The sequence below is a fragment of the Alosa sapidissima genome, chromosome 9 (genome assembly GCF_018492685.1).
Source record: "Alosa sapidissima isolate fAloSap1 chromosome 9, fAloSap1.pri, whole genome shotgun sequence".
In the NCBI taxonomy this organism is placed as follows: Eukaryota; Metazoa; Chordata; class Actinopteri; order Clupeiformes; family Clupeidae; genus Alosa; species Alosa sapidissima.
The window spans coordinates 31,053,582-31,068,048 of NC_055965.1; the positions used below are offsets into that span (position 1 = coordinate 31,053,582).

The 14,467-nt window shown below is 47.3% G+C and overlaps 5 protein-coding genes across 22 annotated transcripts in view; 2 read left to right on the top strand and 3 right to left on the bottom strand.

Moving 5' to 3' along the window:
- LOC121718806 (NACHT, LRR and PYD domains-containing protein 3-like) overlaps positions 1-14,467 on the top strand; it is an 849,641-nt gene that overhangs the window by 523,287 nt on the left and 311,887 nt on the right. The gene's annotated exons all lie outside the window — the stretch shown is intronic.
- The window catches only part of LOC121718961 (zinc finger protein 2 homolog), a 389,219-nt gene that overhangs the window by 261,331 nt on the left and 113,421 nt on the right, over positions 1-14,467 (top strand). The gene's annotated exons all lie outside the window — the stretch shown is intronic.
- Positions 1-14,467, bottom strand: part of LOC121718794 (NACHT, LRR and PYD domains-containing protein 12-like) — a 338,838-nt gene that overhangs the window by 235,987 nt on the left and 88,384 nt on the right. The gene's annotated exons all lie outside the window — the stretch shown is intronic.
- The window catches only part of LOC121718980, a 43,610-nt gene that overhangs the window by 26,649 nt on the left and 2,494 nt on the right, over positions 1-14,467 (bottom strand). The window contains exons 3-4 of the mRNA XM_042104460.1: positions 9,592-9,699; positions 2,462-2,569 (exon numbers count right to left, since the gene is read on the bottom strand). Coding sequence (XP_041960394.1) covers positions 2,462-2,569; positions 9,592-9,699 — 216 coding nt within the window. The remainder of the gene's footprint in view (positions 1-2,461; positions 2,570-9,591; positions 9,700-14,467) is intronic.
- LOC121718953 lies at positions 7,135-8,580 on the bottom strand. The gene is made up of 2 exons (XM_042104411.1): positions 7,301-8,580; positions 7,135-7,269 (listed from the first exon to the last, which is right to left on the bottom strand). Exons 1-2 carry the CDS (start codon positions 8,231-8,233, stop codon positions 7,135-7,137), a joined length of 1,068 nt encoding a protein of 355 aa, XP_041960345.1. The 5' UTR covers positions 8,234-8,580.

Sequence of the window (14,467 nt, forward strand, 5' to 3'; positions counted from 1 at the left end):
CCGTACACTAGATGGTGCTAGTTTCCCTGCAACCCACTAGATTGAACATCAACTGCATTAGCTGCCCTCTGCCCAGAGTCACTCCGTACCCGCTGTCCCTGCCGACGGACCATCGAGCAGTCCCTTGCCATGTGACCAGCCTGGTCACACCTCAAGCAAATAGGTCGACCATCGGCTTCGAATCTGTAACGACGTGGTGGATTACTTGGCCTACTGTTGGGATTGGAAGGTACTGGTCCAGAGGACAAATGTTTTAGGATGGTGTCCAATTGGGCTTGTTGCCTACGCAAACAATCTTTAAGTTCTGCCAATTCATCATTCGTTTTTGCAGCTACAGCCTGGGTCTCAGCTCCCCATTCCCCTGCTACCCCGGAACTTGCATCACAAGAGAAAGCTCTGGCGCGTAATGGGCGGCCTCCCTCCCCATCGTCAGCCCAACGAAATGCTTCCCTACGCACATCCAAAAAAGTTGAGACAGGATTGAGGCGAATGAATTGTTTTAATTCGCGGCGCAACATTTTGTCTCTAACATTTTCAACAAATTGATCGCGGAGGACCGAATCAGGGTTAGAAAGGGCATTTGAATTTTTACGCTGACAAATTTCCATTAGGGCCATTAATGAATGGGAAAACTCACGTACCGTTTCTCCCTCGCGCTGGCGGCATTGGAAAATTTTTTGCTGGGCCTCGATGTAAGAGTGTGTACAGCCAAAAGTCTCTGACAATATTCTAACAATCTTCTCAGGGTCAGCCCGATCAGTAGCTGGACGAAGTTTAATTTCTAATTTAGCCTCGCCCTCAAGAAGATCATATACAAAATAAGCCTGTTCATTGGAAGACATATGTCTAGCCTGTAAGCATTTGCTTGCTCTTCAACCCATTCCTCCACGGGAGGACAGTCTGGACCTGGAGTACCAGAAAACTTGGGATATTTACGTTCCCTCGGCACATACACATACCTCATACCAGATGACCCTGGCACTGGCCGACTTGGCTCTCCCTGATCTGGATCCACTGGGGGCACTACATTTCCCTGCTGGAGTCTTTCATTGTCTGCTTGAAGTTGTTTAATTTGCTCAGTTAGAAGCCTGACCTGGTCTTCCATGACCTGTGAGATTTGAACCGAACAACAAAAGACAGGGTTAAATGTTAACACAAACCACTTATCGCTTACAGCGTCGTCGTCCCAGATCCTTCCTCAGCCACTGTTTTTCCTGTAATCAATGTGACCTCGGTTATTGCCACCACAAAAATAACACGCATACAAAACTCAAACAAAAAGCACACACACACACACACAAATCAAACAAGGATACACACAAAACAAAAAGTCTTACACCAGTTCCAATTTATCCTGCCGACTACGCCAAATGTGACCCCCAGGGGGTGCTCAAGCTCACAATTTGTATAGCTAAGCTAGGCCACCAAACAGAGCTCTCCCTCAAACTATCTAGGCAGGTTATGTCCAATGAAGGAAGAAAAATGGAACTGATGTAATCAAAAAATATACATTTATTAGACACTAGACAGACACTATAAATACACTGATCGGCAATTAGGACAAGCAAATGTTCCACATAGGCAACAGTGGATGAAATTCTACAATAAATAACAACGAATGAATAGGTCTTCCAGATGAGTTACAGTGTATAAAGTCAAATACATTAATAAATACTTCACATACACAATCTAAAAACACTCCAATCTGAAAGAGGCACTTCACATCAAATGGGCCGTACACACAGACACGGCGGTTCACACTTCACACTAGTGAGCACTGCAAACGAAGCACTGTCCCCATAAGAAATATTGCACCATTCCCAGGCCGAACACGTATTACAATGACTGGCAGATAAAGAAACAAACAAAACATTTAAGATAACAGGTTACCACCAGCAGGCTTCCCCCTAGGCCCACCTAAGTTCCCAGTAAACATTCAACAGATGTGGTAGGTTCCCGAGGCACATACATACATTAATTGAAATAAAACAATAGTTAATTCCAGGAAAAACAGTGGCTTGGACAGACGAAGGCAATCCTTCTGTAATAAAAAAGCATAAATGGTTTGTAATGCTACGTTTGGTAGCATCGTAGCATAAACGCCAAAGTCACTTGTACGAAGGCCAATATCTTATTCAAATGGCTGCAGTCAGCTAGTTACGCTTTTTGAACTGCGGCACTACTTCCTATTACTAAATGTAGTAACAATTAAATCAGGACTAAATCTCCGATTGAAAGACTAGCTACGTAAAAGGAGTTGAATGAACTTACGTTTTTAAGACCAGCCAAGATGAATTAGACGAGCCAATAAAGTTATACCAGTGTGGATGACTAATAGCTGTGCACACTCTCACCAGCATCAGCGTTGCTTCTGCCCATAGACAATATCAAGACAGGAAACGGTCAGAGCTAAAAATACTACTTGTTACGTCTGAAGGAAAAGGGGAGCAAGTAAACTTACGTTGCTGTAAACCAGTGTGGATTCACTACTCGCTATTATGCGAGCAAAGTAGACTTGAAACTGCGTGTACCATTTACTGGTCACCATACGCACAGACACCAGGCCGAGCTACAAACAAACAATGAACCGTGTTAAGTGCTACTCGATGGAAACAAGTTTAGTGTTAGAGACCAAGACGTAACCTTCTGAAAAGACTCACGTTTTCCTGTTTGCACAGCTTATTCCACAAAGCTCACTCTTCAATGCACACCGCATTATTGTTCTCCTGTCCGCATCTCACTCCACATTTAAAAGGAAGCGCTACTGGTACCACCTGATCCAGATAATCAGCGTCAGTGGGACGGTCTTCAAGCTGCGCTTCCTGTCTCAACCACCCTACCCACTACATTCACCGCCCCCTGAATGTCACCGTCCCGGTGACAGGTGGCAAAAAAAATTGCTACACTCAGGGCCTATAAACAACATTGTGGGAGCTAACAGTTAAGTGAGCGCCCCTATGTTCATCTCCAGATGATCGTTTGGTTGATGTACCTGGGAGGTTATAGGGGTTGGAATGGTAGCCAGCTGTTGTTCTATTGGTGCGCCTTGGCACCAGATCTTGCTCAGGTGCCGGCATTGACACTTCAACTCCTGGAGTAAGATCTACAGACAAATCCTGTGAGGTCTGCTCCTGATGTACAGAAGTTGGAGCAGGCCGATTAGCAGCTACAGTGGGAACGGAGCTGATTTGCCCATCCAGGCGGGGAGTGTCTAGGGCTACCAATAGTGCAAAATCATTTTCATTTACACTACTGTTCGGGTCTTCTGATACAAGATCGGACTGGTCTAGATTGGGCCCCGCATTTGTAGATGTATGCAGAGGTGGACAGGGATCGACAGGAAGGGGACGCAACTCCTGCCGGTGAATGTTCTTTTCTGGACCCTGTTGGTTCCTTGGTCTGATTTTGTAAAGGGTGCCAACCTCATCCAAACAGCTCACCACTTCATATATTACAGGGTTCCAATGGTCATGAATTTTGTGACGACCAAGCGGGTGACTCCGACGGTACACTAATGTACCCGGGGGTAAAATGGGCAGAGGAACAGCTTGATGCTTTGCGCGCTGCTTGGCTGCCGCCTCAAGATTGGTGCGAGCCTGCCGGTAAACAACAGAGAGGTGCTCCTGATGTTCTCGAACCCATTCCTCAGTGGTCATTTCAATTGGAGGGTCAACTATACCCAGGAGTGAGTCAAGGGGGAGGATGGGCTTCCGCCCGAACATTAGTTCATATGGAGAAAACCCAGTTGACTGGTGGGCCGTAGTATTATATGCGAATAACATGTGAGGCAAGTGGTGTGGCCACCTTTTCTTTTTTTCTGGGGGCAAGGTACGGAGCAAATCGTGAAGCGTGCGATTAAATCGCTCACATTGTCCATTGCCCTCAGGATGGTAAGGACTTGTGCGGGACTTGTGAATGCCATATAATTGACACAGCCGCTGGAACAATTCCCCCTCGAATTGGCGACCCTGGTCCGTATGAATGCGCTGTGGTACTCCATAGGTATAAAACCACTGTTCGGTAAGAACCCGTGCTACGGTTGTGGCCTTTTGGTCTATGGTGGGATAAGCCTGAGCGAATTTGGAAAACACATCCGTTACGACAAGAAGATTTTCTTTTCCATCGCTAGACTTTTCCAGTGTGGTGAAATCAATGGCTAGAATCTCTAAAGGCTTGAATGCAAGAAGACTACCCATGAACGTTCTTAACTTTGGCTGTACAGCTTTTGCCACTAAACATCGTTGACATTCACGGCACCAGCGCTCGATGTCTTTGCGCATAAAGGGCCAATAACTACGTTGACGAATGAGTGTGGTGGTCCTTTCTACTCCCTGGTGTCCATGGTTATTGTGTAAAGCGGTCAAGACTTCGTCATGTAGCAGCTGAGGCAGCAGCAGCTGCATCACTTTCACACTACGACCAGGGATGTGACTTTGCCGGTACAGCACACCACCCTGTTCCTGTATGTTGGCCCACTGACGCACAAGTTCTACCACAGCAGGGGACTCTTTGGCTCTTTCCAATGCTGTGGGGGGTTTACCTCTCTTCCAGTATACTAGAAAGGCCCTTAGCACCGGGTCTTCTGACTGGAGGAGTTGGAGATCAGCCCTAGTCCTTACTGGGGAGGCATCTATGGCCTGGATGTTAACTGGCCCAGAGGGGTGGGTTGCCAAAACGCTTTTAATCTCAGTAGGGACAGAGATTCCTGGTGCTACCGTTCCTATGGAGTCTGGAACTGGGCATGCAGGTAAACGAGACAATGCATCTGCGTTTCGGTTACATGTACCTGGGCGGTACTCAATTTTGAAATCAAAGAGGGCTAGCTGTGCCGCCCAGCGTTGTTCTACAGCACCCAATTTGGCCGTCTGCAGATAACAGAGGGGGTTATTATCAGTCAACACAGTGAACCTTACGCCTAAGAGGTAGTCTCGAAATTTGTCTGTTACGGCCCACTTAAGGGCCAACAGCTCCAGCTTCATGGCCGAGTAATTGTTCATGTTTCGTTCTGTTGGACGCAACCCCCTACTTGCGTAAGCAACTGGCCGCCGCTGTCCCTCCCCCTGTTCTTGGGACAGAACAGCACCTAGCCCAAGCCCACTCGCATCTACTTCAAGAACAAAAGGCTTGCTGAAATCTGCGTAGCCAAGAACTGGTGCACTTACCAGCTTTTCTTTTAGTGTCTCAAAAGCCTTTTCACAACCCCAGTCCCAGTGATCCCGCAAAGAGGCATTGAAACATGCTCGTTTCTTCTTTGGGGCTGGCTGTAGTTTTGCTACCAACTTATGCAGAGGGGATGCATACCTTGCAAACCCCTCTACAAAGCGCCGATAATATGACGCAAATCCAAGGAACGAGCGCAATTCAGTGATTGTGGTTGGTGTTTTCCAGTCCCTAACTGCACTGATTTTGTCAGGGTCAGTTGAGACTCCTGAAGCTGAAATGATATGCCCCAAGAACTTCACCTCTGGCTGAAAGAAATGGCACTTCCCCAAGTTAAGTTTTAGGCCATGAGAGGTCAACCTATCCAACACGAGTTCCAGTCGTTCCAGATGTTGTTGGAATGTGGATGAAAATACCACCACATCATCCAAGTACAAAAGGAGGCTATGGAAACGCTGATCTCCAAAGATCCTTTCCATTAACCTCTGGAAAGTTCCAGGTGCATTGCACAACCCAAATGGCATCCTTTGAAACTCAAAGAGGCCAAATGGGGTGCAAAATGCTGTTTTCGGTCTGTCTTTTTCTGCCACAGACACCTGATTATAACCACTTGCCAGATCGAGAGTGGAGAAGAGGCAAGCGCCTGAAAGAGCATCTAAAGATTCCTCAATCCGAGGCAATGGGAAGGCATCTTTTCTGGTTTTCGCATTCAATTGTCTATAATCAACACATAAACGGATAGATCCATCCTTCTTTTGAACTACGACGATGGGTGAAGAGAAGGGACTACAGCTGGGTTTTACCACACCCTGCTCCAACAACTCTTGAATGTGCGTCTTCACAACCTCATACTGTGACGGTGGCAGCCTACGGTAGCGTTGCCGCACCGGTGTTTCATCCACTAATGGAATTTCGTGTTCAATAAGGTCTGTACAACCCAACTCCCCTTCTCCATGACTAAAAGCGGCACTATACTTTTGGAGTAAAGACTTGGCCTCTTGCTGCTCTGAGTCGGTCAAATTAGGCCAGGTGGTGTCGGCGAGACAAGGAAGGTGAGAGGTGGTGACCGCCATGGACTGAATGAAAGCTACAGGACCTTGGTTACCATCTTCTTCGTGAAAAACAATGGGCTTGTTAGCAGAACATACCTCTATCATATGTAGTTGACCCAAGGTGGTGCGTGGTCTTATCCACCAATCCTCCTTTCCCACATTGACTACCGGCACATCAACAGTGCCATCACCAATGGGGAGTAAAGAACTAGGAATGAGCAAATCTGTTGGCAACTGCCACCCTATGTCTCCTGGTTCTATAAATGCTGAGGAAATCAAAGGGCAAAGACCCTGCCTGCATACAGCTGAAATCAATTTCATAGACCCAGCAGGCACAAGAATGGAAGAGCCTGGGGGGGTTGAGACCTTACCCAAGAAACCAGAGTTGGACAAGTCATCAAAATTTTGACACGCCAACAGAGCATGTTTCCAGATGGAGGGGACATCAGTGGAAGGAGACGTAAACAAACTAGCGCCGTCCTGACAGAACATTTCTCGCAGACAGCAACGGAGGACATTCATTCCGACAAGCCCTGGGACAGTGTTCGTTTTCAGCTTTGACCTATAATCTGGTGGATCATGAACAACCAGAATGCCTACGGAGGGAAGCACCTTACCCAGGACTTCTATGTCCAGCTCTAAATAGCCTCGGTAAGGGATGTCCAACCCATTAGCTGCCCTTAACTGCAGCCATCTACAAGAGCGTAGCTGGTCTTGTCCCTGAACTTTGAAGTGGTCTTTAAAGAAAGATTCTGTGATGGTAGATACCATAGAACCAGTATCAACAAGGCACGTGATGGGCACTCCCCCCATCTTAATGTCAGCCACCGGGCACTGCCCTATAAGTACAGAATGAGAAGGTGGTGTGGGGAGAAGAGAACCTGAGCCTGATGTGGCCCCACCTAGTGCTTGGCTCCGTACACTAGATGGTGCTAGTTTCCCTGCAACCCACTAGATTGAACATCAACTGCATTAGCTGCCCTCTGCCCAGAGTCACTCCGTACCCGCTGTCCCTGCCGACGGACCATCGAGCAGTCCCTTGCCATGTGACCAGCCTGGTCACACCTCAAGCAAATAGGTCGACCATCGGCTTCGAATCTGTAACGACGTGGTGGATTACTTGGCCTACTGTTGGGATTGGAAGGTACTGGTCCAGAGGACAAATGTTTTAGGATGGTGTCCAATTGGGCTTGTTGCCTACGCAAACAATCTTTAAGTTCTGCCAATTCATCATTCGTTTTTGCAGCTACAGCCTGGGTCTCAGCTCCCCATTCCCCTGCTACCCCGGAACTTGCATCACAAGAGAAAGCTCTGGCGCGTAATGGGCGGCCTCCCTCCCCATCGTCAGCCCAACGAAATGCTTCCCTACGCACATCCAAAAAAGTTGAGACAGGATTGAGGCGAATGAATTGTTTTAATTCGCGGCGCAACATTTTGTCTCTAACATTTTCAACAAATTGATCGCGGAGGACCGAATCAGGGTTAGAAAGGGCATTTGAATTTTTACGCTGACAAATTTCCATTAGGGCCATTAATGAATGGGAAAACTCACGTACCGTTTCTCCCTCGCGCTGGCGGCATTGGAAAATTTTTTGCTGGGCCTCGATGTAAGAGTGTGTACAGCCAAAAGTCTCTGACAATATTCTAACAATCTTCTCAGGGTCAGCCCGATCAGTAGCTGGACGAAGTTTAATTTCTAATTTAGCCTCGCCCTCAAGAAGATCATATACAAAATAAGCCTGTTCATTGGAAGACATATGTCTAGCCTGTAAGCATTTGCGGACCTCTTCAACCCATTCCTCCACGGGAGGACAGTCTGTACCTGGAGTACCAGAAAACTTGGGATATTTACGTTCCCTCGGCACATACACATACCTCATACCAGATGACCCTGGCACTGGCCGACTTGGCTCTCCCTGATCTGGATCCACTGGGGGCACTACATTTCCCTGCTGGAGTCTTTCATTGTCTGCTTGAAGTTGTTTAATTTGCTCAGTTAGAAGCCTGACCTGGTCTTCCATGACCTGTGAGATTTGAACCGAACAACAAAAGACAGGGTTAAATGTTAACACAAACCACTTATCGCTTACAGCGTCGTCGTCCCAGATCCTTCCTCAGCCACTGTTTTTCCTGTAATCAATGTGACCTCGGTTATTGCCACCACAAAAATAACACGCATACAAAACTCAAACAAAAAGCACACACACACACACACACAAATCAAACAAGGATACACACAAAACAAAAAGTCTTACACCAGTTCCAATTTATCCTGCCGACTACGCCAAATGTGACCCCCAGGGGGTGCTCAAGCTCACAATTTGTATAGCTAAGCTAGGCCACCAAACAGAGCTCTCCCTCAAACTATCTAGGCAGGTTATGTCCAATGAAGGAAGAAAAATGGAACTGATGTAATCAAAAAATATACATTTATTAGACACTAGACAGACACTATAAATACACTGATCGGCAATTAGGACAAGCAAATGTTCCACATAGGCAACAGTGGATGAAATTCTACAATAAATAACAACGAATGAATAGGTCTTCCAGATGAGTTACAGTGTATAAAGTCAAATACATTAATAAATACTTCACATACACAATCTAAAAACACTCCAATCTGAAAGAGGCACTTCACATCAAATGGGCCGTACACACAGACACGGCGGTTCACACTTCACACTAGTGAGCACTGCAAACGAAGCACTGTCCCCATAAGAAATATTGCACCATTCCCAGGCCGAACACGTATTACAATGACTGGCAGATAAAGAAACAAACAAAACATTTAAGATAACAGGTTACCACCAGCAGGCTTCCCCCTAGGCCCACCTAAGTTCCCAGTAAACATTCAACAGATGTGGTAGGTTCCCGAGGCACATACATACATTAATTGAAATAAAACAATAGTTAATTCCAGGAAAAACAGTGGCTTGGACAGACGAAGGCAATCCTTCTGTAATAAAAAAGCATAAATGGTTTGTAATGCTACGTTTGGTAGCATCGTAGCATAAACGCCAAAGTCACTTGTACGAAGGCCAATATCTTATTCAAATGGCTGCAGTCAGCTAGTTACGCTTTTTGAACTGCGGCACTACTTCCTATTACTAAATGTAGTAACAATTAAATCAGGACTAAATCTCCGATTGAAAGACTAGCTACGTAAAAGGAGTTGAATGAACTTACGTTTTTAAGACCAGCCAAGATGAATTAGACGAGCCAATAAAGTTATACCAGTGTGGATGACTAATAGCTGTGCACACTCTCACCAGCATCAGCGTTGCTTCTGCCCATAGACAATATCAAGACAGGAAACGGTCAGAGCTAAAAATACTACTTGTTACGTCTGAAGGAAAAGGGGAGCAAGTAAACTTACGTTGCTGTAAACCAGTGTGGATTCACTACTCGCTATTATGCGAGCAAAGTAGACTTGAAACTGCGTGTACCATTTACTGGTCACCATACGCACAGACACCAGGCCGAGCTACAAACAAACAATGAACCGTGTTAAGTGCTACTCGATGGAAACAAGTTTAGTGTTAGAGACCAAGACGTAACCTTCTGAAAAGACTCACGTTTTCCTGTTTGCACAGCTTATTCCACAAAGCTCACTCTTCAATGCACACCGCATTATTGTTCTCCTGTCCGCATCTCACTCCACATTTAAAAGGAAGCGCTACTGGTACCACCTGATCCAGATAATCAGCGTCAGTGGGACGGTCTTCAAGCTGCGCTTCCTGTCTCAACCACCCTACCCACTACATTCACCGCCCCCTGAATGTCACCGTCCCGGTGACAGGTGGCAAAAAAAATTGCTACACTCAGGGCCTATAAACAACATTGTGGGAGCTAACAGTTAAGTGAGCGCCCCTATGTTCATCTCCAGATGATCGTTTGGTTGATGTACCTGGGAGGTTATAGGGGTTGGAATGGTAGCCAGCTGTTGTTCTATTGGTGCGCCTTGGCACCAGATCTTGCTCAGGTGCCGGCATTGACACTTCAACTCCTGGAGTAAGATCTACAGACAAATCCTGTGAGGTCTGCTCCTGATGTACAGAAGTTGGAGCAGGCCGATTAGCAGCTACAGTGGGAACGGAGCTGATTTGCCCATCCAGGCGGGGAGTGTCTAGGGCTACCAATAGTGCAAAATCATTTTCATTTACACTACTGTTCGGGTCTTCTGATACAAGATCGGACTGGTCTAGATTGGGCCCCGCATTTGTAGATGTATGCAGAGGTGGACAGGGATCGACAGGAAGGGGACGCAACTCCTGCCGGTGAATGTTCTTTTCTGGACCCTGTTGGTTCCTTGGTCTGATTTTGTAAAGGGTGCCAACCTCATCCAAACAGCTCACCACTTCATATATTACAGGGTTCCAATGGTCATGAATTTTGTGACGACCAAGCGGGTGACTCCGACGGTACACTAATGTACCCGGGGGTAAAATGGGCAGAGGAACAGCTTGATGCTTTGCGCGCTGCTTGGCTGCCGCCTCAAGATTGGTGCGAGCCTGCCGGTAAACAACAGAGAGGTGCTCCTGATGTTCTCGAACCCATTCCTCAGTGGTCATTTCAATTGGAGGGTCAACTATACCCAGGAGTGAGTCAAGGGGGAGGATGGGCTTCCGCCCGAACATTAGTTCATATGGAGAAAACCCAGTTGACTGGTGGGCCGTAGTATTATATGCGAATAACATGTGAGGCAAGTGGTGTGGCCACCTTTTCTTTTTTTCTGGGGGCAAGGTACGGAGCAAATCGTGAAGCGTGCGATTAAATCGCTCACATTGTCCATTGCCCTCAGGATGGTAAGGACTTGTGCGGGACTTGTGAATGCCATATAATTGACACAGCCGCTGGAACAATTCCCCCTCGAATTGGCGACCCTGGTCCGTATGAATGCGCTGTGGTACTCCATAGGTATAAAACCACTGTTCGGTAAGAACCCGTGCTACGGTTGTGGCCTTTTGGTCTATGGTGGGATAAGCCTGAGCGAATTTGGAAAACACATCCGTTACGACAAGAAGATTTTCTTTTCCATCGCTAGACTTTTCCAGTGTGGTGAAATCAATGGCTAGAATCTCTAAAGGCTTGAATGCAAGAAGACTACCCATGAACGTTCTTAACTTTGGCTGTACAGCTTTTGCCACTAAACATCGTTGACATTCACGGCACCAGCGCTCGATGTCTTTGCGCATAAAGGGCCAATAACTACGTTGACGAATGAGTGTGGTGGTCCTTTCTACTCCCTGGTGTCCATGGTTATTGTGTAAAGCGGTCAAGACTTCGTCATGTAGCAGCTGAGGCAGCAGCAGCTGCATCACTTTCACACTACGACCAGGGATGTGACTTTGCCGGTACAGCACACCACCCTGTTCCTGTATGTTGGCCCACTGACGCACAAGTTCTACCACAGCAGGGGACTCTTTGGCTCTTTCCAATGCTGTGGGGGGTTTACCTCTCTTCCAGTATACTAGAAAGGCCCTTAGCACCGGGTCTTCTGACTGGAGGAGTTGGAGATCAGCCCTAGTCCTTACTGGGGAGGCATCTATGGCCTGGATGTTAACTGGCCCAGAGGGGTGGGTTGCCAAAACGCTTTTAATCTCAGTAGGGACAGAGATTCCTGGTGCTACCGTTCCTATGGAGTCTGGAACTGGGCATGCAGGTAAACGAGACAATGCATCTGCGTTTCGGTTACATGTACCTGGGCGGTACTCAATTTTGAAATCAAAGAGGGCTAGCTGTGCCGCCCAGCGTTGTTCTACAGCACCCAATTTGGCCGTCTGCAGATAACAGAGGGGGTTATTATCAGTCAACACAGTGAACCTTACGCCTAAGAGGTAGTCTCGAAATTTGTCTGTTACGGCCCACTTAAGGGCCAACAGCTCCAGCTTCATGGCCGAGTAATTGTTCATGTTTCGTTCTGTTGGACGCAACCCCCTACTTGCGTAAGCAACTGGCCGCCGCTGTCCCTCCCCCTGTTCTTGGGACAGAACAGCACCTAGCCCAAGCCCACTCGCATCTACTTCAAGAACAAAAGGCTTGCTGAAATCTGCGTAGCCAAGAACTGGTGCACTTACCAGCTTTTCTTTTAGTGTCTCAAAAGCCTTTTCACAACCCCAGTCCCAGTGATCCCGCAAAGAGGCATTGAAACATGCTCGTTTCTTCTTTGGGGCTGGCTGTAGTTTTGCTACCAACTTATGCAGAGGGGATGCATACCTTGCAAACCCCTCTACAAAGCGCCGATAATATGACGCAAATCCAAGGAACGAGCGCAATTCAGTGATTGTGGTTGGTGTTTTCCAGTCCCTAACTGCACTGATTTTGTCAGGGTCAGTTGAGACTCCTGAAGCTGAAATGATATGCCCCAAGAACTTCACCTCTGGCTGAAAGAAATGGCACTTCCCCAAGTTAAGTTTTAGGCCATGAGAGGTCAACCTATCCAACACGAGTTCCAGTCGTTCCAGATGTTGTTGGAATGTGGATGAAAATACCACCACATCATCCAAGTACAAAAGGAGGCTATGGAAACGCTGATCTCCAAAGATCCTTTCCATTAACCTCTGGAAAGTTCCAGGTGCATTGCACAACCCAAATGGCATCCTTTGAAACTCAAAGAGGCCAAATGGGGTGCAAAATGCTGTTTTCGGTCTGTCTTTTTCTGCCACAGACACCTGATTATAACCACTTGCCAGATCGAGAGTGGAGAAGAGGCAAGCGCCTGAAAGAGCATCTAAAGATTCCTCAATCCGAGGCAATGGGAAGGCATCTTTTCTGGTTTTCGCATTCAATTGTCTATAATCAACACATAAACGGATAGATCCATCCTTCTTTTGAACTACGACGATGGGTGAAGAGAAGGGACTACAGCTGGGTTTTACCACACCCTGCTCCAACAACTCTTGAATGTGCGTCTTCACAACCTCATACTGTGACGGTGGCAGCCTACGGTAGCGTTGCCGCACCGGTGTTTCATCCACTAATGGAATTTCGTGTTCAATAAGGTCTGTACAACCCAACTCCCCTTCTCCATGACTAAAAGCGGCACTATACTTTTGGAGTAAAGACTTGGCCTCTTGCTGCTCTGAGTCGGTCAAATTAGGCCAGGTGGTGTCGGCGAGACAAGGAAGGTGAGAGGTGGTGACCGCCATGGACTGAATGAAAGCTACAGGACCTTGGTTACCATCTTCTTCGTGAAAAACAATGGGCTTGTTAGCAGAACATACCTCTATCATATGTAGTTGACCCAAGGTGGTGCGTGGTCTTATCCACCAATCCTCCTTTCCCACATTGACTACCGGCACATCAACAGTGCCATCACCAATGGGGAGTAAAGAACTAGGAATGAGCAAATCTGTTGGCAACTGCCACCCTATGTCTCCTGGTTCTATAAATGCTGAGGAAATCAAAGGGCAAAGACCCTGCCTGCATACAGCTGAAATCAATTTCATAGACCCAGCAGGCACAAGAATGGAAGAGCCTGGGGGGGTTGAGACCTTACCCAAGAAACCAGAGTTGGACAAGTCATCAAAATTTTGACACGCCAACAGAGCATGTTTCCAGATGGAGGGGACATCAGTGGAAGGAGACGTAAACAAACTAGCGCCGTCCTGACAGAACATTTCTCGCAGACAGCAACGGAGGACATTCATTCCGACAAGCCCTGGGACAGTGTTCGTTTTCAGCTTTGACCTATAATCTGGTGGATCATGAACAACCAGAATGCCTACGGAGGGAAGCACCTTACCCAGGACTTCTATGTCCAGCTCTAAATAGCCTCGGTAAGGGATGTCCAACCCATTAGCTGCCCTTAACTGCAGCCATCTACAAGAGCGTAGCTGGTCTTGTCCCTGAACTTTGAAGTGGTCTTTAAAGAAAGATTCTGTGATGGTAGATACCATAGAACCAGTATCAACAAGGCACGTGATGGGCACTCCCCCCATCTTAATGTCAGCCACCGGGCACTGCCCTATAAGTACAGAATGAGAAGGTGGTGTGGGGAGAAGAGAACCTGAGCCTGATGTGGCCCCACCTAGTGCTTGGCTCCGTACACTAGATGGTGCTAGTTTCCCTGCAACCCACTAGATTGAACATCAACTGCATTAGCTGCCCTCTGCCCAGAGTCACTCCGTACCCGCTGTCCCTGCCGACGGACCATCGAGCAGTCCCTTGCCATGTGACCAGCCTGGTCACACCTCAAGCAAATAGGTCGACCATCGGCTTCGAATCTGTAACGACGTGGTGGATTACTTGGC